Source organism: Barbatula barbatula (assembly GCF_947034865.1).
Source record: "Barbatula barbatula genome assembly, chromosome: 8".
Taxonomy (NCBI): Eukaryota; Metazoa; Chordata; class Actinopteri; order Cypriniformes; family Nemacheilidae; genus Barbatula; species Barbatula barbatula.
Genome location: NC_136771.1, coordinates 23,147,991 through 23,172,678, shown reverse-complemented (window position 1 = coordinate 23,172,678; position 24,688 = coordinate 23,147,991). Strand labels below are relative to the sequence as shown.

Genomic DNA, 24,688 nt, shown 5'->3' with positions numbered 1-24,688 from the left:
TTAAATACAAACACTTTTACGTTCTCCCTGTCCAGCTAACACCTGTTCACCTGCAGTCACGCGCTCCATATGCTAACACGCAGCATCATTAGTCATACTGTGGGGTTACAGCGGGTCCCGGGGTTCAGTGTCAGAGAGAAATGACGGTAACTGCTGATGATGCTTAAATTCTGAGTCAGGGAATGTCAGATGAGTGTACGTCTGTGCCCAGAGGAACATTTCATTGCTCAGTTGTTGCTTTGTCCTAGCTCGCGAGACTTAAAGGTGAAGTGTGTAATTTCTTTCGGGTTTTATATACGTTCGCCTTTCCCTGCAGAAACAACTAGAGGGGTTTATAGCCATTTAAGAGTAAAAAGAGTAAAAGAGAGAAGCATCAAGGTTTGATGTCAGTCATTAATTTTACTGTGATTTCAATCTTTGATGTGTGTATATACTCTTTCAAAGTAATAGATATCAGGGTTATATTTTTACAGAATGTTCTTGACATGGATTTATGCAGAAACTACTTCATCACAATGGACAGTCTTTTGTTTCTCCCTCGGTTATTATTGTGTTCGATTATTGAAACGTGTTTCTGATATCATTGAAACACATTTAGCAAAAATGATTGCTAGAGCCTTCAAACCTGTATGACTTTCATTTTTCTGCAGGTCACCGATCAACGGCGATAACCGTTCACTTCTATTGTGTGAACACAAAACCAATGCAAGTCAATGGGTAGAGCCATTGTTCGGTTACCAATGTTCTTCAAAATATCTTCTTAAGTGTTCTTCACAAGATAGAAAGTCACACAGGTTGGAAATGACATGAGGGTAAATAAATGAAGAAAGAATTCAAATGTTTACGTTGAACTGTCCATTTAACTAAAACAAATAAACCTGTAATTGTTATCATTACTGCTACTGTAAAACATTAATGTGTGTTAAACTCATCTCAGACTTCCTTTAAAGGTTCTTTCTAGTTGCCTCGCAACTAAACATTTTGCATACAAGTATTGCTACTGTAAATATTATCGTGCCATTTGTCACTCCACTCTATAATATTCGTTTCAATATAATCATTAAGCTCAGTCTTTGGCAGACAGCCCGTCTGATTCAGATGTGTGTCTCACTGGTGTTAAAGTTAAGATAGAAAACAGCCACGAGCGACAGACGTCACGGCGTCTGTCAAATACCTAAGGACGAAAGCTCATGTCACTCTCCAGAGTGGAGTCCCAGATTCTCCGGAGGGAAAAGTTGAGTCTTAGAGATACTCAGCGCCCGTGGCAAGTTCTAATAAAAGTTCTCGACTCAACCAGTCGTTTGGGTTACAGACAGAAGGTAGCATTGCAATGTCACCAAATTCGGTCCTTTGGCCCTTTCCTTAGTGATGTCACCCGCAAATCCCATCTAAGCCCACAGTAGACAGTGGAAAGGAAATAAGCCAATGCCTTCCTGCATTCTAATGTTCAAATGAGGTACTGATGGATTAGCAAGCGCTGCTCTGTCAGAACAGTATGTAACTGCTTTGTGCCGAGCCAAAAATCGGAGACCCTGAACGACAAAACAGCGCTCATAAAAGTGCCAGAGACAGATTTATAAAAGCCAGACTGAATGTAAGTGCATTTTCTTGCCGTTTATAGAGCTTTCTCATGGGGGATCCTTCCTTTATATGAGATTCTCTCTAACGCATGTTTTCCAAACAATCACAACGTTCTTAAAATATGACATTTGAAGCAGTACATACATCTCAAGTATGAGACCTTTGATCTTTCCGAAATAAATCTTAAGATTGAATGGAGAGCAGTTTGTTTGGCTTTTGTAAAAATGACTTTTGCTTACTGTAAGTCTCAGACTTTTCTCCATGAAAAGTAGTATCTTAGTGATCTTAGTGAATCTTAGTGATATCATGTATATCTCCTCCAAAGTTTCAGAAACATTTTTTTTTTCGGCATCTCTCGTACACTTCAAGTCCTCTATTGTCATTTACCCAGTTTCTTGCCTGAAGGATTGTGTCTCTTCGAGTCAAATTTGTTATCATTGTGAAGACAGAATGGACATGTGAGTTTTTTAAAAGAAGTACTTAACATTTTTTATAAGCATTATTAGTTTGTCTTTCAGGTGCTTTGCATTGATCCTGAACTGTCTTGTCCATGTTTGTGTGTGCGTTGTTGTCAGCAAATCTCGCCGCCTCAGTCTCCTGCTTTAATAAACCTCCCAGAGTTCATATCTAATTGTGTGTGTGTGTGTGTGTGTGTGTGCGTGTGTGCGTGTGTGCGTGTGTGTGTGTGTGTGAGTGTGTGTGTGTGTGTGTAGATGACAGAGAGAGCAGCTTGTCTCTAATACTGTGTGACATTTACTCACACAATTTAATTAACTCTCCAATATCAGCCAGATTTCTCTTCCTTTTCATTTCACACACACAAGTACAAACACACACACATCCAGTGCACATATAAGCAAAGGATTTAGTTTGAATTAGATTTTTTGTAAGGAAACCCTTAAAATTCCTCTTCTGTGTTTTATGTCCAATGTCGCTTTTGAGCTTTGCCCATGTAGTGTGAGTCCCCCCACTTCACCATATCTGTTCTGGAAAGAATAAAATAAATTGCATTGATTTAGTCTGCAAAGTAAAAAACAGATGGACAGGTTTTTCTACGGGATGCACAGCAGATTCTGTGGTTCACCTCTACTAAAACACATTTCTGAACATTTGCTCGTGCATCTTATTTTTTGCTGCATCTTTGGTAAGTTAATTAGATCTTGTTTTTGAAATACATTTATGCATAATGCATGGCACAGAGATTTACCTGCTTGTGCACTCTATATTTAAAGGTTTATCATTTTTACTTTAAGGATGCATTTCCTCATCATAAACATGTTTTTGCTCTTAAGGCTCTGTGTTTGAGTTGGAACATTTAGGTTCTTCTGACGAATGTATGTGGTTTGTAGGTTGGATGAATGTCTTATCAATAATTGGACAGCACAGGTGCCAACACTGTCAGATTTATTTCCTCCTTTGTTGTCTTTCACTTACTTCACATCTGCTAACAAATATTGAATAGTATCATTTTGTAAATGTAGCAAATGTAGCAAATACAGCAATGCTATAAATTTGCTCGCACAGACCATTTTATAGACAAATGCAAAAAAAGGTTTAAAGGTGCTGTGTGTCATTTTTTGGAGGATCTATTGATCGAAATGCTATATGATATACCAAAAACAGTTCGGAAACGCAAGCCCGTCCCGAGATATTTCACGTTTCGCTGCTTGGCAAAGTTCAAGTTTGGTGAGCTCCGCGAATTCATGTCACGTGATTGTATGAGACCAATAGAAGATCACAGCGTGACCTCTCGGTAAAGAAATTTCATACCATGGAGCTAAATATAAATTTCAGTACTGTGACAAAAAACTTTTACATTTTTTAATGTTATCACGATAAAACCATGGATTATTAAAGTCAACTTTTTGTCCCCCCCTTCATTGGCTCCTGTAACTGATTCCCATGTTTGCACTGTAGAAATTGTGTGTGTGTGAGAGAGAGAGAGAGAGAGAGAGAGGCTTCAATCATATAATTAAACATCATGACTCCATGTCCATCAGTGTGAATGAGTTAAATAGCATTATTGAGAGTTTTTACTCTCCGTAGGGACACTTTTAACGAAATAACAACATATACCGTCTGTTCAGACTTTCAGCACTTGTTTGATGAATATGTGTGTTCATTCTCATATATACACATATGGATCTGCACATATTTGTAGTATATTTAAATAACATCTTAGTCTCAAAGATTAATGCTCTCATTGCTTTCTGTCTACATTCCGTAACTTCTAATGTGCCTTTTATGTGATGATGAAATACATACAGTTTGTGTACCGTATGTGTGTGTAGGCGTGTTGTGTGTCTATCGTGCATATGTATGACAGATGTCGTCAGTATCATCCATCAGTTCCCAACAGCCTGATCCCTGAGCGGTAGTGCACATTTAAGGGGCGTTCTATTCTCCCGATGTCCTCTATCAAAGGTGTAATGTGTGTGAGAAATGTCCCAAACCTGCCCGTGCTAGAAGTGTTACTGCATTGCAGCATGGTGCAAACTGTTTAGACGTACTGTATAATCGCAGGAAGTATGTGATGCATCGCATTGTACTGTACTCTGCTTTTCCGGGTAAATGTTAAGTGAGCTTACATCAACAAAACACTGAAATGTGGGTAAAGCCCCCTCCACGGCTCGTGACTGACTGCAGCGGGAGAAAACTGTGCCATAGTAAGCACAAATGTTGTGAGGCAATACCAGCAAAACACACAGGTCTAAAAAACTGCTGCATCAGTGAGAGTTGAATTTCATATTCAGCAGAGATGTACATTTTCAACAATATTATTAATTGATTATCATTTAGTTATATATTAATACCATAAAACGCATATGGAGAGCTTTCAAGTTTAATTCAAGCGTCTGCAATGGTGCGTGATGTACATTACAATTTAAAGGTTTATTGTCACTTGATTGAAATGTTTTTTTACGATATAAAAAATGTGGAGATACATGTCTGAGCTAGTCTCGTAGATTTTGCCATCTGTCCACATGCTCAATGCTTTTGGTTTAAGATCATTGGTTGTCGATTAATTGACTTTATCGTTTAAATTATGACAATCGATTAATTGTTCGTATATAAATATTTGTCATCTGCTACATATTTGATCAAAGACATTTTAAAGGCGCAGTGTAATATATGTTGTCCTGACTTTAAATGTAAACATCTTGCGTCTATTTGGTTTAGACTTTTCACTAGTTGATTTGCATTTCTTAAAGTTAACATGAGTGCTAAAGAGCTGTTCCACGATTAATCACAATTATTTCAGAAATATCTGCATGTATATATTAATATGAATATTTATATTTTAATTATTTATATATACAGTTCATGTTTTTATTTCATATTTTATATTTTTCTTAAATATAAATTATGTAAACTCAAACTTTTATCGATTAATTGCGATTAATCGTGGAACAGCCCTATATTAAGATGAGTTTAAGGTTTATAAGCTTTTAATATGTACACAAAATAACTTTTTTTAAAGTAAATGTAGTGTTAAACTAAGATGAGTTTTAGCTTATGTTAATATGTAAAATGGCGTTGTTCTGTCCACATCAGTCTGAGTGCAGAACATAACAACCGATAATGGAAGTGTTTAAAATCTCCCAGCAATAAATCCTTATAATCCAAAGTTTTCGTAGACTATGTGGCCCATCATGTTTATATCAATTCATCCGAGCATGGAAATGGTGGTATTGAAATAATTCATTTTTTTCCCGCCGTCTATAGCTGTGAGGCAGTGGTTCCTTTAGTGAGGACATTGCGTGCAATTCCAGTTTCCGTGTAAAAAAAGAATCAAACGACTCTTTCGAGGCGTATTGTTTTTATATGTAATGTCTGAAGCAATGAACAAACATATTTCAAAAGGATTGCTCATACTGTACTTGATCAGCAGCACTGAACATTTGTTTTTTCTCTTAGAACTATAGAGCTATGAAAATGTACGGGTATTCATTTCAGCATTTGTCCAGATATATCCAGCAAAAATACCCAAATGATGCTGTGAGTCGGTGAAACAAAATGTTCAAATCATTCAAGCTGTTTCAATTATTCAATTCTAGTCATTAATCTTGTTCACTAGACAGAATTCATCATACTATAAAATCATACTCTCTGTGTGGAACGTCGACCACAGTGTGACAGGCGTAGTTCCGTGGTTGGCGATGCTTCATCACAATTCATAAGCGCGTGTGAGTCCGCGTGTCCTCGGGGATCGGAACTGCTCTTTCCCACGAAGTTCCAGGGGGAGGTTCCCATGGTAACGCGAGAATCGGAAGCTACCGTAATTGGTCTCTCTTTTCTGTCTCTGTTTTGTCTGGCTCTTGATCTCAGTCACTATCTGTGTTTTCTACTCTCTCTGCCTCTCTCTTTTGTGTCTCTTCCTTGGACAGGACACAGTCGCTATCCGCTGGCCTTTCTGCTCGCCTCCCTCCAAGAAATCGGCTAATCGTATCATCCCACACACTTGTGATGACTTCAAACATTTGTTTTGCGGATAGGAAGCTCACAGAGTTGCTAATAATTTTAACGGTGGATTGTGTTTGAAAGCTGCAATGGACAACAGAGATCTCTAGTACAGATGTGAATCTTATGTACGTGAGATTGGCTGGCAGTTAATGGCTCTGTAATTGTCGTTTTTATGGCTTTCTAGAATACTTGATGCTGATTGGTTATTCAATGGTCAAATATTTAAGAATGATCACCGGTGGCCTTGGCAACGCTGTGTAAGTGACTTCTCATCCAGGCAACTGATCTTTCTTATACCAGAGCTACTTTAATGTTTGATGTTTCTCTGTTATTTTATGTGAACGCTAGTTTAACTTCTTGCATAATCCCTAACAATACCTTTCAGCCATGACTATATTCACTATGCGGCTCGGCATCTTATATCTTAGCGGTGAGCAAATCAAAAGTAATGCAAAGGTTGTGGGTTTGATTCACAGGAAACACACACACACATTGATAAACTCTGTACTTTGATCGCAGACTTTTTGATATAGACACATTCCTAAAATCTTAGGCCAAAACCATGTCTCGTAAACAAAGCCTTTGGAGTTATATAGAGAAAAGGAAAGTTTATATGACGTTTCCTCACTTTCCTTCCACGCTTCCAAACACAAGCACAAGACATGGGACTGTCATGATCCTGTCACTCCACACTAGAAACACAACCACAAGAAGGGCAAGATCGTGACACTTTCTACACTGCGTATCTAAATTTTCGGGTTCAATCTGATTCCCTGCTGTCCAGGCACAAAATGACCTTTTAAATATGTTGACTTGATATGCATGAAACCTGCCGAGCCTTTTCTATTCACAAGCCACGTGACTGTTACTACGTAACCGTTGAAACAGTTGTTTATAAGGGTTTGTTTGAGTGTTCAGTGTATTAAGCATTCGATGCGTTTTTTGTTTACGTTTGGATTCGTCTAGAACACGAGAAGATAAAATAAGCAGGTTGCACACACCTGAACAGGGGCGTTTGAGTCCGGAAATTAGGCACAACCCCTGTCAACAGCTACTCGGATTCCTTTAATGTTGTTGAATTCTGCTGTATTTGAGATTATTTGGTTATCCATTGAATCGTGAGAGTCAATCTGACTTCAACATTCATCAACGCTACAGCACTGCTAGAATAAGACAACTTCGAGTGGTACTAGGTTTTACCTGGTTTCTAGGTAGTCATGGAGGGTCTGTAGAAAAGTACAGATGAGATTTGTGGTCTAACCAGGTGACGTTCCGCGAGGAACTGAACAGGGTATTAGCCTCATCTAAACCACAATATCTGACCATTATACATTTTTTTGTGTATGAGTGCATGACTACTTTATGAAATACACTAATTCGACCAGTGGGTGAGTTGCTCATTTTCTAATGCGTTTTGACAAGGAACTCAAATAATTATTTTGGCATTTGGGGCTTTAGCACTAAAGCGTGTCAGCGTGTTGTGTGTCCGTGTTTAACCAGTTACAAACTATACTGGAAGTACATAAAGTCAAGCGGACCTTTACTTCGTCTAATTTAAAGTGACAGCATAAAACCAAGAGAGCAATTTACATTAAATGCAGATTACAAATGAAACACATACACTGTGCAGACGGAAACATGTCTAAGAACAGCAACATTAAAATATTCATATAAAATATGTCACAACTACGTAGAAGACAATCCAGCACAATGACTGAAATGAAATACAGTATTAACACTATCCAACTGATTCGCTCAAAATGAATATGACTTCTATTGAAGATTGATTCTTTCCTTAAAGATGTTTGACAGTGATGCATAGCAAGTTGCCAGATTACATCCCTAAATGCTGGAAATTTGACTTTCCCTGATACCGTAGCTCACAAACCTTTTGGAGACGTTTATTTGATGTCTGCATTCACATCTGCATGATGTTTTATGTGAGTGTTTGCTCATCCGCAATACGTCTCTGAGACGTTTCCAATCAGATGTCATAAAGACTTTTGGAAGATGAACATTTGGAGAGGTCTATCTGATGTCTGCAAGACGTCTTTGTTTCATTATTTTGCTCAACTGCAATGCATCTCTGAGATACAGTCTCACCTGTAAGACATCATATATATATATATATATATATATATATATATATATATGTAAGATTTAAAATGTATGTAAAAGTACTTTTTATTAGACGTTTTAACACGTTTTACAGATCTTTATCAGACATCGTACAGACGTACCTGTGTAAAACAGTTTTTACCAAACACGTTTATCAGATGTTTTTACACAGCAGATGTTTTCCAGATCCCCAGATCTTTAGCAGACATCTTACAGACGACCAGTGCTTTCTGTGATGTTGTTGTAAAGCTACACTATTTTAAACACCAAAAAAAAAAGTTAATATAGCTACTTGACACTCATGTGATGTGCATGTACTGTAATAATGGAAGGTGACCAGAAAAATAAGTTGAGTACTTGAGAAAGACTTTCAACACCCTCTTCGCCGAGACTTTGTTACCCATCAGCACCATCATTAGTCTCAACAGAAGCAGCAGGAATGTGACCGTGGTGATCGCGAGGATGAGATACGAGAGCTGGTGTTGTCTGCGTGCATTAGTGTGGGCTCAGAGCTCTGGATAAATGTTTGATGATATGAGCATTGTCCCAGTTCCAGCCGAGAGGAAAGCCTGTAGGAATTCCAGACTGGTTTCACTAATACAAAGACCAGAGAAAGCCGCAGTGGACCGAACAGTTAAACACTGCCGCATGACACAGACGGAAACATCTTTGGGTGTTTTTAATCCTGAACAGTTCGTAGATGAGTTCTGTTTGTTCTCATGTAAACGCGCATAACTGGGGGATTTACGGTGGTTATTAAGCGGTATGTTGCTGTGACAGGTTAATGATTAATGAGGATCATGTGGCAGTGCCTAAGGAGAACGGGCTGGTTTTACAACAGGACTGAATGTGTGTGCATCAGTGCTCAGTAATGCAATAATGTAATTGCACTTTTGAATGACACCCTTATGAAAACAAAACGCCTTCATTGCATTTGATTATATTATATTTTGTAATGTTATGAACATTAACTTATTAATTGTAAAACATGTTTTATTAAGACAAACATCAGACATTACAATCCGGAGTGATATTTGAATGACGTCAATAATTACTGATGTCATAATATGTTATATATCATCACTCATTCGTATATTTGCGTTGTTTTAAAACACTTCTATTCTTATATAAAGGAAACTGTCAAGACTTTTCTTGATCAAGTATATCGTAATATCTGGGTTATATTCAGATTTGTTGAAAACGGGCACATTTTCTTGAAGATGGGCTTCTTTTAAATTGCTGCAGAAGTTTTCAACTGTCTTCTGAAAATGTAAACACTGAAGCACTTCTGTTTTCTGTTTTGTTATTTCTTACAAATATTATTTAACCTTAAAGATATTTGTTTTAGGCATTTTGGTTATAAACATTTCAAACAGTGTTAAAAACCGAAACAGGAAGTTATTTTGGACAGACATTTTCCAAAGTGGCTATAAACCACTTGCACGTATTCCTTTTGTACTTCACTTCTACTGTAGTTGGTTCCGAATGCAGCGGCTCGGCTTCTTTGTGGGATGCGCGAACATGACTCTAACACACCTCTTTTGATTTCATTGCGTTGGCTGCATGTCAAATACAGAATTGATTTTAAAATGTTACTTTATGTTTATAAATCTCGCATCTATATACTCAGTCACGACCGCTCAGATCCGCCGACTCTGGCTTACAACAACTTCCCAGGGCACGTCTAAAAAACAGAGGTCATCGCGCTTTTTCTGTTGTTGGCCCTGAGTTGTAGAATAGTGTCCCAGTCCATATCAGAACTGCCTCAACTTTATCTCTTTTTTAGTCTACTCTAAAAACATATTTCTTCTCCTTTGCCTTTAATAGACCTTTTGTGCGATGATGAACCTTATCCATTTTACAGGCTGTGTTTTTTTACCTAGAATGTTATTGACCTGTTTTGTCTTGCATACTCCTCTACAGTATAAAATAACCTTGTATTGTATTGTATTATACTCCAAACTACTAAATCCTTCTGTGTACTTTAAGATGCTGTCATTGAAACTACACATCCCTTTTGTTCTCTTCTGTACTCTAAAGTACTCTTCTCTATGGTACTCTACAATACTCTACTATACTCCAAACAATTGATCTTTTCTGTACTTCACTATACTCTAACCCTACTTACTTCTACTGCATTCAGAAATAGTGTAATTTAATGTACAGTACTCATCCCTTCTGTTCTCTACTGTACTCTAAACTACTCATCAGTACTGTATTTTCCCATAGTCTAAACTACTGTTCTGTGAACCATTGCTACTCCAAACGACTCATCCCTAGTGTACTTTGAACTGCTCATTCCTACTGTGTGCTACTGTACTCTAAACTACATAACCCTACTATACTCTAGTGTTCTTTGAACTACACATCCCTACCGTAATTCACTGTAATCTTAACCACTCCTCCCCTACTGTTTTCTATTTTACTCATCCTTACTGTACTCTGACCTGTGGTATATTACTCTGCTGCACTATGTTATTTTGCTCTGAGATCTTAGCCGTCTTGGCTCACTAAAGACAGAGCCCCCAGACGAGAGTCAAGAGTATTTTAAACATGACATTTATGAGATAATAGGTTTCGCTAAAGACCTTTCAACATTCAAAACGTGAAAACTGTATTATTTTCTCTACTTATTGATGAAGATTCACTGAGTACATTTGTGGATCCAGCGTTTCTAGGCTTTTGCAGAAAGTACTGTACCAGGTTTTATTGTTGAGGCAAAGCTTTTAATGTGAATGTGACGTACACCTGAATTGTTTTTATTTTCACGTGTGAGTTGTTTTCGCCTTAACTGAAGCTGTACGTGGTTTGAGCGCGTCAGCATGCTGGTTATCCTGCTCAACTGCGTCACGCTCGGCATGTTCCAGCCCTGCCAGGACCTGGAGTGCCACTCAGACAGGTGCAGCATCCTGCAGGTAACACAAACTCACGCAAACACGCTTACAGAACACACATGCTTCAATCTCTCATTGTTTGATTTACCCATTGTACTTTAGACTGGAAACAGCTTTTTTTAGACATATGAACACTTACATACACAAACGGAAGGGGTTATAATTGTAATTCAATTGTAAATTGATGTTAATGCAAATTATTGATTTTGGATTAGAAGTTTAGAGGTAAAATCGACGGTTGCTTTTTTTCTAACAGGCATTTGATGACTTCATATTCGCCTTCTTTGCTGTGGAGATGGTGGTTAAAATGGTGGCCCTGGGGGTGTTTGGTCCCAAATGTTACCTTGGAGACACCTGGAACCGCCTTGACCTCTTCATCGTCATGGCTGGGTGAGTGACCAATCGCAAAGAAGCGATCTCCACGCTCACCGGGTGTAAAAAAGTCAACCATTACCATTACGTAGCGTGTGGATTCCTAGAATCCGATGAGTCATTAAATGTGCTAAGTGCTACAAGGTCTGGAGTGCGTGTGTGTGTGTGTGTGTGTGTTTGTTTAATGTCATCCAGTTCTAATGTCAAGTCGATGTGTCAAAGTTAAGCTCATGAATGACAATTACACACACCAGGCAATGATCTTTTTGCCTGCATGTGTCCCTCTTCTTCTCATTTCTGGGCATTGGTTCTGGTTTTGCTGACATGATTTCTGCTGCTTTTCTTGTGTATCGTAACTCAAACTACAACGTGTTGGCCTGATCATTCATTAAAACTCATTATAACAGTAATGTTTTCTGCTTACAAGTTAGCTATTAACTTTATTGGATGTTATATGGTGTTATATTTTAGATGCTGATTGGTTAAACAATTTGGACTCGTCCCTTGGTTTGTTACATTAAAGAATAAATGTGTTTGTATCAGATAGGCTTATAATATAAGTCTATGGTTTGAGCTGTTGTTGAATTGATCGTTTAGATTGGGACTACTTTTCCAGGCGGATGAACGTTTAGTTATGCGTTACTGATGTACTTCATAGAAGTGGATTTTTCTTTGTGTAAATGGTCTCAGTCTCTTTTAGTTTTATGTTCAAGAGAACATAAGCAAGAGCAACTTTGGACAACCCTATTGATTAAAACAGCATTTGCTGGTTTGGTAGGTTTTGAAGCAGCTGGTTTGTGCTGGTTAAAGCTGGTCCTAACCTAGTCATGTGCTGGCTTAAAATGGTCCTGAGCTGGTTTAAACTGGTCATGAGTTGGTCCTGAGCTGTCTTAAGATGGTCATGTGCTTGTCCTAAACTCGTCATGTGCTGGTTTAAGATGGTCATGTGCTGGTTTAAGATGGTCATGTGCTGGTTTAAGATGGTCATGTGCTGGTTTAAGATGGTCATGAGCTGGTTTAAGATGGTCATGAGCTTGTCCTAAACTGGTCATGTGCTAGTTTATGATGGTCATGTGCTGGTTTAGGACCAGCTTTAACCAGCACAAACCATCTACCATGCTTCAAAACCTACCTAACCAGCATATGCTGGTTTTTTTCAAAAGGGAATGGAGATGTTTGATTTTTAAAAGATGCTTTAAAAATGTTGTATGGATGTGCATTGGTGTGTTTGGAGTATAAACTGAAACTCAGCTTTGAGAAGAATTTTAGTAGGCTTGACAAAAAAATGACACAAAGTTTATAAAAACGTAGCCGAGGAGACTAACAAAGAATGAACAAATATAATAATAGATAAAACTGTAGTCAAGGATTTTCAAGGAAAATTCAGTTTATTTTTTGTGTCTTTTATAATAAAACCTTTATTTGCTGATATGTAAATTGTCTTTGTGCCAAAAATGTTGTGCTAAAACAAGTGTAGGGTTTTTTTCTTGAAGTTTAGTGCAAGTATTATATTTTTATTATAATGGCCACTATTGTATTTTGAGAATTCGTTGGTCAAAAAAGAGGTTACACAAACAATTTAAATTGAAATAATTGAACAGATAGCATTCAGTAACCTGAATTCTCGTGTGGTAAAAATCTGACATTGCTCTATCTACATGCTTGATATATTAGACATTTTCTGTCGAACTCACTTTCCTAAAGTGTGTTTTTCTCATTGTTTAGGATGTTGGAGTATTCTTTAGACGGACACAACGTCAGTTTCTCAGCCATCAGAACCGTACGGGTTCTCAGACCTTTACGAGCCATCAACAGAGTTCCCAGTGAGTACTGCTTTCTCTCACTTTGTTTATCTTTCTCGTTTCACTGTCAGCGTCGCTGTTATACAGCCCAGCTATTGATTCAACGCAAATGATTTGGACTAGAAAAACACACCGCCGTTGTATTTATAGATCCACACACGTTGCCGTGATGTATTAACGCAACCTCTGACACCGATTGTTCCAGCTTAGCGTCTATAGATGTTCTGTCCTCGTAGTTGATTAAGCGCAATACATACACAAAACACACACACGCTATCTGTCGACAGGAAGGTGCTGGTGTGTGTTACAAGCATGGATTGGTTCCAACGGTAAAAGTGAGGGTCTGTTTTGTTTAATGTGGGGCGAGATGGTAAGCTCTTGACATGCACGGATATGCTTACCATTTATAGCACGGTCCATTGTCAACACATTCCAAATAAGTTTTTGTGTGTGCGTGCCGGAAAGCTGTATTATATTTTGGAGACCGTGGTCGTAAAGTTTCCAATTCGATTATTATCAAACCACAGAGCGCTAGCCGAAGCGCGACAAATATGTTTGTGTGTTTCTATTCACTTCTCGGCTTGGTTACATAATACACATCAGACACTGAGAAAGCGTGCTCATGAAGTCTTTGAATATCAAATTAAAGACATAAAACTTATATGTATCAGCAATAAAAAGTATTTTCTCTGAGTGTGTTTGCCATCCCGAGATGCATTTGATGGCTCATTGAGCAAACGTGTGTGACGTGTTTGTTTTTCTGTGTGTTGTAGGTATGCGTATTCTGGTGACCCTGCTGTTGGATACTCTGCCCATGCTGGGAAACGTCTTGCTGCTTTGTTTCTTTGTTTTCTTTATATTTGGAATTGTGGGCGTGCAGCTGTGGGCGGGGCTTCTGCGAAACCGCTGCTTTCTTAACCAGAGCGTCAGTATGTAAGTGCAAGCTGGTTTTTAACGCAAGCTTCTCAGTTTATGCTTTTAAAGTGATCTATAAGACTTTTGAAGACCACTATTCAGAATTTAAAGGATTGTTTTAAGGATCTGTCAATTTGATAAAAGCAAAAGAACTGTGAGCGCAGTCGATACAATGGAAAGGACTTATTCAATTAAAAAATGACACGTTTGGAATAACATGTTGATAAGTAAAGTATGACAAATGTTGAGTAGAAAAACATGCGAGAAATGTCCGTTTGACACCATTTACGGCACACGTGCAATTTAATCTTTCAAACAGAGCTAAAAAAATTTTAAATTGGAGCTTTAACACCGTAAAATTGAAGCGCAATTGAAACACAGTTTAATTTGTATCTAATCCCATAAATATTTGTAATGAGGAACACAGAGAGGGACTTTTTTATTCGCCGTGACAGATTTCTTACAGATCAGCGGATCGTGAATGACAGCAAACTCGAATTTAAATGTTTAATCTGAATCAATTTTGCTGTCAAACAATATACGTTTACAGATTACATAAACCACTACAGCCTCATTGATAACAAACGCTTTACAACGTAAAGAGATGACTAATGAGTATCCACACAAGAGATGTGCTCCAGTGAATCATCTTGACAACTGTCCACCCCGATGCACTGCGTTTCAGAAAGCCAGTCTGCTGAAAGACGCCCTGACCCGTTCAGGTGCACGGCGGCTTCTCTCCAAATCCCTCCCCGAAGCCCAGCGCTATCCAAACCATGTCTGTTACAATACTGCAGCTTCTCCTTCTCTCTCAAATGATGCTGATTATTTAAACACCGAAGTCTCTTGTGCATACGCGTATTGCATTCATGTCTGTCAAAAACGCTCGGAAAGAATATCCACTTCAGTCCACTCACATCTGCTGCGGTCTGCTTTCAGCGGAAACTCAAGAATTGGTCTTTTGTTGAGTGATGGTGTTTTAGTATCCGTTTTTTTCTAATAATATTAAAATTTTTAATCAATGTCTAGTACAGCTCACATTCCACCTGTTTTCCACCATTTTGTCATCAGTAAGTCAGTCCTACGGGATGTGAATAGTTGTCTGTTGGCACGTCTACTCATTAGTTTTGGAGTCCACTGCCAAAATTTGTTGTTTCATTAGGGACTTCGCTCATTTGTACATTCATTTTCATTAATTTTTAACCGAAAATCATGTGCATGCGCGTGCATGTGGGTGTGTAACAGTCTTGACAAATTACCATTTGGGAGTTGTACAATTCTATTACTTTCCTTAAAATATTAAGGGTTTTTCGCAAAAGGTTTTTCTTTCAAAGTGTCTTCTGTTTGAACAAGGTTCCCGGGAATTTTAATGACCCAATTAAACTGTGTGAAGCAGTCATATCAGTGCCCTCCACCCGCCTCATCTCCTCCAAAGTTTAGCGCCGTGAACCGCCGTGCAATTACAAAGACAAGAGTAAACGGTGAATTACAGCTAATGTATATCGGTTTGTTTCTAAACTGCAGAATATGTTGTTTTTCTGCGTAATACGTTCGGTACATCTGCTCGTGAAACAGATGACCTTTATGTCATGAAAGAAAGGATTGTTTTCCTCAAAGGATACGGTACTGGAAACACAAAGCATTTATTGTTTGGGTAAAAAATACAGCCGTAGAGCATTTCTAGATGTATTGTGGCAGTTCCAGTCCAACTCAGGAGTGACATAAAGTGATCCATCAGCAACGTGAATGACTGACAGCGTGACTGGACACATGAAAACTGTGATACAAGTTGAACTTTTCAGAAGTACACGTAGAACTATTTCTGTTGTATTGCTTAGAAGTGAATCTGATCTTGTTTTCTTTGCGGTATTTTCATTTTCTGCAAATTAATGCAAATAGAAACAATATTTTTATTTGAAATTTGGTAGAAATATTTTTTAGTGTTCACAAAATGAAACCAAACAATAATTTAACCTAAACATTTAAGCTCAGCCATGATGAAAGCGATGAGGTTTTAATGTGCCCGTTTAGATAAACATTTCTGAACTTCATGGCTTTGAGAAATAAAACAAAAAAGCCACGTTGTATATATAGTATTTCACAGCGGTGTTAAGCAGCTCTTTGCCCGACGTTTATTTATGAGTCTCAAGTATTCCGATTACCCACGATGCATTATCGCTAACATAATTATCTCTAAGTTTCATATGCATTACTGCTGATAGCATTGCTTAAGACTTAAGGTAACATCAATTTTCAGGCCATTTTCATCAAGCACCTCTTTTCAAGCAAGATGATCTAATAGCGCAGTCTTTAAGCTCTTCTGGCTCTCTCAGTTTAATAAACAGGATGTGAGGCAGATTAGACTGGAAGCTCACTTGGGCTCAAACAGTTTGTTAATACTCCGAGAACAAATGCCCCACCAGCACAAATCATTGTGTTGCATTAATACGGTGACTGGATAGTCTTAGGGGGGGTCTCAAGGTAAATGTGCATTTTATGCTTTAATTGTTAAGAGCATGTTTATATGCAAATATCAAAAATGCAAGTTGTTGAAAGTCATGCTGTTAGCAATTGTTTTAATTCTGAAAGTTAAATAATTGCATTTATTAGATATATTTATCCAAAGTATTTTATAATGTATTCTATGTATGCAGTACATTTTATCTGTTTATGCAATAGTGTAGTGTTTTTTTTACATTTTGAGAAATGTTAACTTTCAGTGGTTGTGTGTCCATACAATGGGGCAAATGTTGTTTGGTTAACAATTTATATCTTCTTTTGTGCTCTGCACAAGACAGAAAATCCTGTTGTTTTAAATGACGTATAACTTAAAGTGATAGTTCACCCAAGAATCAAGCGTATAGCGTTTGTTCTGGCAGGTTACGTGAGTTTCTATCTACCTATAGAAAAATGACGCTATCACAGCTTCAAATTCATTCAGCTAACAGCAGCATAACGCATTGCTCAGGAGCAAATTACCCACCTCCATCCCCAGCTCCACATTACATTTACAATCAGGACTTCTGTTATTCCTTTTCATAAGTTTAAATGACTTTAAATAATGTGTTCCATTTACCCTAAGTGTGGTTATCGCTGCACTCCCTGCACTTGTTCATGCTGGCTATATGGATGGGCAGGGAGTTTTTGACCAGAACTGAACCACACCTCCAATCTAAACTGTATGCTAAACCCAAAAATGAAAAGTCTGTCATCATTAACTCACCTTCTTGTCATTTCAAATCTGTTTGACGTTCTTTATTCCGCAGAACACAAAAGAAGATATTTTGAAAAGAGTTGGTAACTGAACCGCACCGGCACCCATTTACTTCTCTTGTATGATCACAAAACCAATGCAAGTGAATGGGTGCCAGTTAACAACATTCTTCAAATATAAGTGTTTAGAAAATCCCCAGTGTGCGTGTGAATAATGTAATAAGTTGTTTTGAAGATTTTAAACATTCTGCGGAAACCAAAATCGGAATCTCTGTTAATTCTAGCTCATCTGTAGCAGCGGAAAGATCACAGGTTTGATCGCAAGGGAACACAAATACTGATAAAATGTATCTTAAATGCACTGTAAATCACTTCAGTTAAAAGCATCTGCCAAATGCATAAATGTAAATAATGTAGCGCACCCAAATGAGCTCATGTCATATCTGATGTACCCTGACCCCACATGCTCTCTCTACAGGAAGTATAATCTCTCAGAGGTTATCCATGAATACTACAGACCAGAAGAATCGGACGACATTCCCTTCATTTGCTCAACCGAAAGGGAGAACGGAATGCTGCACTGTTCCAGTGTCCCGCAGCGCAGGGAAGGGGGGATGTGGTGTGAGGTCACTGTTGATAATGTCACAGATCATGATTTCAAACAGCCCCTCCATCACGGGTGTGTGAACTGGAACATGTATTACAACGTCTGCAACGCAAGCAATCATAATCCGCATAACGGAGCCATTAACTTTGACAACATCGGATATGCGTGGATTGCCATTTTTCAGGTGTGTCTGTGTGTTTTGATATATTTTGACACACACACATATATATATATATATAAATATATATATATATATATATATATATATTCTGAATATAAACTTATGTATATGCAATTTCATAAATAAGGTGGGTCAGGAATTCATTTTAACTTGAATGCATGTAAGAGATCTGCTCCAAGTTGTTCATTAAGATTTTCGCTGAGTATATATTCACTTTGGCAGGCGGTGATATTTCTTATCCTCACATATCCTTTTGGTGCCCAGAGACACTTACTTTCAGACTTGGAAAATGAAGTGAATGGTTGCCAGGGGCTACAGCAAGACAGAATCCCCTTACATCAATAACCAGCTTACCTGTCCCAGGAAATCAAGTTTTATCGTGTTCCATTTTAATCCGATCTTTAAGAAGCAACAATATTTATCATATTCCTTAGTAATGTGATTGGGAATGGGCATGGACATTTATCAGGTTTCTTAGTAATTCGATTGACCACAGCGTGACATTTATCATTGCTTGCTGTATCATGACCTAGTTTTGCACATGTGACGTAGAGAAACATCGGATGTCTTTTGTTTTTGACATCTCAAGCAGGTGTGTATTTGCTGTTAAACTTATGAAACTGTGTTTTTGTTGTTCTTCAGGTCATCACTCTGGAGGGATGGGTGGATATCATGTATTATGTAATGGATGCACATTCCTTTTACAACTTCATCTATTTCATCTTCCTTATCATTGTAAGTGAACATTAATTCATTAACGTTATGGAGTTACGGTTTCTCCACTTTCATTAGGTGTGTAGAAATGATCTTTGCCACCATAAGGGGTGTAAATTACTTGAGTAAGTGTACTATGTAACTATTCATACTGTAAGTAGTGTTATGGGCAATTTAAAGTTTTATTGAGAATCATAGAAACTGAAAACAAGCATTGAGTATGATGTCAGAAGTCTTAAACTCAAGTCTTTTGCATATTCTCTTGTTGACAGTGATGACTGACCATAAACGTATAGACTTGTGCAGTTCATGCTTTTTGGACCATTGTCTTCAATATCTCCATTGTACTTATATTGGAATCTGTACACAGGTAGGCTCCTTCTTTATGATCAACCTGTGTCTGGTTGTCATAGCGACACAGTTCTCTGAGACCAAACAACGGGAGAACCAACTGATGCAAGAGCAGCGGGCCCGTTTCCGTAGCAACGAGTCCGGCATTGGTAGCTTGGCGGAACCGGGATCCTGCTACGAAGAGATGCTAAAATACCTTGTGCACATCTGTCGTAAACTTTGTCGGCACATCACTCGTCTATATGGCGAATTGTGTCCGCGCAGGCGAAGAGGCGATGCTACTTCCAACAGCTCCTTGACGGGAGGCGGGACTAACAGATTTTGGTCCGACAATGGGACAAAGATGGGCCCGAGCCAGTATTTTATGACTCATTATCATCATACACACCATCATCAGCATTACACAAGTAATGGCATTGAAATGAAAACCCTTCATCCTGATAGAGACACTCAGAAAAAGACCTCATCCCTCCCACTTACGCTGCCAAATTTAAGGGGTTTGAGGTTTGGAATGAACTACCCCACCATAATGCCCTCCAAACTGTACGCAAACTCACGTTCTCGCCGACAATCGGCAGGCGGGGCCAAGGGATCTGCAGTCAATCACGGGCTGTATAGCGGGAAGATTTCAGTTTGTGGTGGATTCCATGACACTTACAAGCTTCAACACGGTAAGTCGCAAATGTGAAAATCATACAGGGTTGCGTTTCACAAACTAGGATATAACTCGATGGTTACCACCATAGTACATGCATCGTTGGGTAAATTAGTGATGTAGTAACAACTGTTTGCCGAAACAGTAATAACTCTTTCGGACACCTTTGTTTGAACCAAGTTGGTTCAGCAATCTAGTTGATGACGCCATACAGGTGGTGAAGTAAAGACATCTACTAATAAATACGTTCTGATCGAATTAATGTTATAATATAACTTGCTGTATATAACATACATTGCATTTAAGGACTATTTTTGTTATCCTATTTTTTTATCTGTTGTTTTATCTCCTGATATTGAATTATTTTATTAGTGTGCTCCTACATCATTCTGTCCAGGGATTCCCCACAGTCCTAGAGCACAAAGGTCATGTGCAAAAAAAGCGCTTCTGTTTTCTTGACAAACTAAAAGATGTCAAATTGAATTTTTATATACGTATTTAGAATGATGGGTATGGAAGGCCCTGCATGTTCCTTGCTTACTTTGATCAAAAGCTTGATGCAGGTAAGTCTACATGTCATTATAATAAGGAAAGATGCTTTTAACACAGCTGTAGACCTGTAGTTCCAACCACGCAACTTTGCAATGGTGTTTGCGATTGATCGTTGGAACTATGGTTTTGGGAAACACTTAAACTATGCTGGAACAACAGAACTTACAACCATAGTTGGCTAACGGTGCTTTTGGGAAACGCACCCCAGATCAGCTCCATTAAGTATGTGGACACTTAGGGACTTGGGATAGTTCACCCAAAAATAGAAAATTCTTTCATCATTTATTCACCTTCATGTCGCTCAAAACCTCTTTCCTCTTTTCACCTTTCTTCTAAATATCTTCTTTTGTGTTCTGCAGAAGAAACAAAGTTTTGGAACGTCATGAGGGTGAATAAATGATGACAGAATTGTCATTTTTGGGTGAACCATCCCTTTAACTATGGACATACTTAATAACCAAATGACCAAATACTTGTCTTAGTTTTTAAAACATTTCTTTGATATTTTGTGTGTCGATTTACGACGTGGCTTAAGTGTGCAAATGCTATGTTACATGTACATTGGCAAAAAGTAAGTACATATAATATTAATCAAGTTTAACCTTGCTGCCATGTTACAAATTTTACTTTGGGTGTATGGATTAAAAGTAAATTCTGTCTCTGGGGTTCTAACTTCATAGCATAGATAAAATTCCTTAATTTTATTGGTTAGCACACTTGACATGCCCCAATAATTCCAAATTGAATTGAGAAACTGACTGCACAAAAACACACTCTGTCTATTATTTTGTGCCTCTTGACTTTCGCCTGCAGTTGCCTGCTTCAGTTGCTTTGCAATATTTTGTTCAAAATATATTCAGAACTGTGATGTATTTCCTGCGTTAAAGAACATTAAACCCACATTCTTAAAAATGACATGATAAAGCTGTAGATTTATATTTGCCCAGGTTTATCTTTTGGGTTGTTTTGGTGTTTAGCTTTACTCTAAGATTCTTATCAAATTTATAGCACAAAACAAACTTCTAACATATTGTTCCAGGTTGGATAATTATGATTCCTTATAACATATTTAGCATAAAACAGAGACAAAAATTATATCTCTGTGTTCTGATGAATTTGAAACGAAAGCTGTGATAGCGTCATGTTTATATAATACAAATATAAGCAACACATTATAATAAGTTTGCATTTGTTACTAGTAGGAAATGCATTAGCTAACATAAACTAACAAAGCTTTTTATGTTTAAGCATCTATTTGTATTGGTTGATGCAGTTAATGCAAATACAGTTGTTCATGTTAGATTATTGTGTATTAAAGGTCCAGTGTGAGAATTGTAGTGGCATCTAGTGGTGAGGATGCGAATTGCTAGCAACCGCTGACTCCACCCCTCCCCCTTTCCATTCGAAGCACTACGGTGGCTGACACAGGACTAAGATATTTTCCCTTCTTTACCGAAGGAAAAACGTTATTTACGAAACACGCTCTGTAGTTTGTCCATTTAGGGCTACTGTAGAAACAACATGGTGAATTCCCTAGACACGACCACTTCCTGTCGCCAACGATCACAGTCGCTCGTATCACCGGCTCGCCGTTGAAATGAATGACATCGCCTCACTTTGTCGCTAGCGGTGTGAACACACTGTTAGTCCACACTATGTGTCAAATTTAACAAACTGTACTCATTCTTCATTGCAGTTGTGTATCCAGGCCCATGCTCAAGTGTGTGTATTGACGGGAGGGCTGGGATGGCATCTTCTGAACTGTCTCCCTGCCCAATTTGCGGTCAGGAAGGTGACGGGGTCACCTGCGATTCCAACGGTGAACCGGACCCAGAGAAACAGGGGCCAGATGTCAGCGCGGAGGAGAGCAAATTAAACCAGGACGTGGAGGAAAAGGAATCCGGGAAAAAGAGTTGCGTGTGTGTGTGCGTTCATCTCGTCAGACTTGTGCTGAAGCGGATTGTGGACAGCAAATACTTCAACAGAGGGATAATGATCGCAATCCTTATCAATACACTCAGCATGGGCGTGGAGTACCATGAACAGGTAAAAAAAACATCACACGTGAGGTCCAGGCGCAACATCTGAAAAGTCAGATATGTCATTTAACGTGGCCGAATCATTCTGACAGTGACTGCAAAACCAACAAATAGTTTGATTTAGATTTTTGTCAAAGTGCGAGCTCTCAACGTGACAACATGATCTCTTGTGTTGTGTACGGCTCGCGTCGCATTTCATTAACCACCTCGGTCGGGATTATCGTGTGCGTGTCGGTGGGATTCTGTCTGCATGTGTGTGTCTGACAGAGAGACTCTGAGATTAACCGGTTTGAAGCGGAGGACAGTCGCACGGTTGCCAGGGAAATGATTATTTACATTACAGCAGACACAGTTAATAACAACACTCGCCTGCTCTTCCTCTGCGAGAAACAAAGCCACAGGCAGAGGAAAGAGAGAGAGAGACCAAGAGAGAGAGAGAAGACACAGATATATATACTGTCATACCATTGAAACACTGATGCGCTTTATGTGTGTGTGCTGGCTTTTGTATATGTATTGTTCTTCAGACCTGTGTCTGTGTTGTCCATCAAAAACGTCTCTTTGTATATCATGCGTCATGTTATACAATATACATCCACACACTGGTGCAAATAGACAGAGCAAAAGTGAGAACTAAAGAGATCTTATAGGGGAATGTCATTCTTCTTTATGAAACTCAAGGAAAGAAATCGTGTTACTGTAGCTTCGTTTCTCCTATATTAACACTTTAAGAGATTTATATATCGTCGCTGCCTTTCTGAAACCTGGTATGTCCAAATTCACAGTTTTTCGGGGAATGTAAAAGCACTGGACTTTTTAAATGATTAAATACAGCGTTGTCAAAGTTGGCAAGCACTTTTTAATATATTTTATTGGTTAGATATTTGCTAAACCAAGTGACAAAAATAAAGGGTGCCTAATAATTGTGATTTATGGTAAAAGAAATTAAAATACGAAAATATGGACTTACAAGGTTTCAGAAGGACAGCAGCAATGTGTCTTTAGTCTGTTTATTCACCCTGGTGTCATGTAAACCCACTTTACGGTTTTCTATCTTTTCTTGGAAACCAAAACTGAGGTTTGTGAAGTGATATTTTGATGGAAGTGAATTGTGTGTGCCTTTCTCAAGCTTATTTTTTTAATTTTAAAAGGATTCTTTAAAAGGATTCCAAGGCATTATAAAACAACTCCATGCCATATAGTGTCCTTGAGGCATACAAACGGATTTGATGAAATATAAATGTAAAAATAATCCACTGTGTGATGACAGTATTAACCCGTGCCTCTTTTCTTCTCAAACATTTTGTCTGTTTACACTTTTTACCTAGTTTACTTTGAAGTAATATGAAACAACCGTAAGATTCCGGAAAGTAGAGGAGTAAACTCTGTTGTTGACCCTCGCACATAGAAAAAAGGCAAAAAGTTGCAAAGTTATGATACAGTAATTATTGATAGGAAATATAATGTTCATCTGTGATCATTTGACAACATTTTAGGACTCTGGGCTTGTATGATGTAAGTACCAAGAGGCAAAAATTGCAAACATGGCCGTTGAGTGGCGCAACTTCACTTAATTCACAATAAATGTAAAAGTATGATTACATTTGGGTTGGTAAGTTGTCCAACACCATTTGTTCTATAGACAGTGATATCTCAAAACCTTTTCTAAACAATGTGTCTTGAGGGAAACCTGCCATAGCATGCTATAGCAATTTGGTGGAAGGTTTTCCATTGGCTGACAACCAGAAACAAAATATTCAATTTCTAGTTTGCAGGATAAACTTTGTTTAGTTTCGTGTATTTACATGTTTGTTTGACAATCAGTGCTGGAAATGGCCATGAAACACTGAGAGGATTTGGACCGTTGAAATTCACTCCCTGGGCTCCGTCCCCCTGTGTTCCCCCCTTTTCCAACCCATTTAACAATACAAAAACATACCTTGTGACAAAAAATAATATTGTGTAATATTTCTCTCTCTCTTTCTCTCTTCTGTAGCCTCAAGAGTTAACAGACGCATTGGAGATCAGTAATATTGTCTTCACCAGTTTGTTTGCTTTAGAGATGCTCTTGAAACTCTCAGCCTGTGGCATGTTTGACTACATCAGTAACCCCTACAACATCTTTGATGGGATCATTGTTATCATCAGGTACTCCGCTGTTAAATTCTGTTCCCACTCCATCCTGATACTGTGTAATCTGATCTCACATGTCCCGTATGATGTTTTTTGC

At 38.3% G+C, this 24,688-nt stretch overlaps 1 protein-coding gene across 1 annotated transcript in view; it reads left to right on the top strand.

Moving 5' to 3' along the window:
* cacna1hb (calcium channel, voltage-dependent, T type, alpha 1H subunit b) overlaps nt 1-24,688 on the top strand; it is a 62,637-nt gene that overhangs the window by 13,621 nt on the left and 24,328 nt on the right. The window contains exons 3-11 of the mRNA XM_079462396.1: nt 10,967-11,078; nt 11,314-11,447; nt 13,155-13,252; nt 14,005-14,164; nt 17,838-18,150; nt 18,790-18,882; nt 19,232-19,883; nt 22,116-22,465; nt 24,455-24,606. Of these exons, the coding sequence (XP_079318522.1) occupies nt 10,967-11,078; nt 11,314-11,447; nt 13,155-13,252; nt 14,005-14,164; nt 17,838-18,150; nt 18,790-18,882; nt 19,232-19,883; nt 22,116-22,465; nt 24,455-24,606 (2,064 nt within the window). The remainder of the gene's footprint in view (nt 1-10,966; nt 11,079-11,313; nt 11,448-13,154; nt 13,253-14,004; nt 14,165-17,837; nt 18,151-18,789; nt 18,883-19,231; nt 19,884-22,115; nt 22,466-24,454; nt 24,607-24,688) is intronic.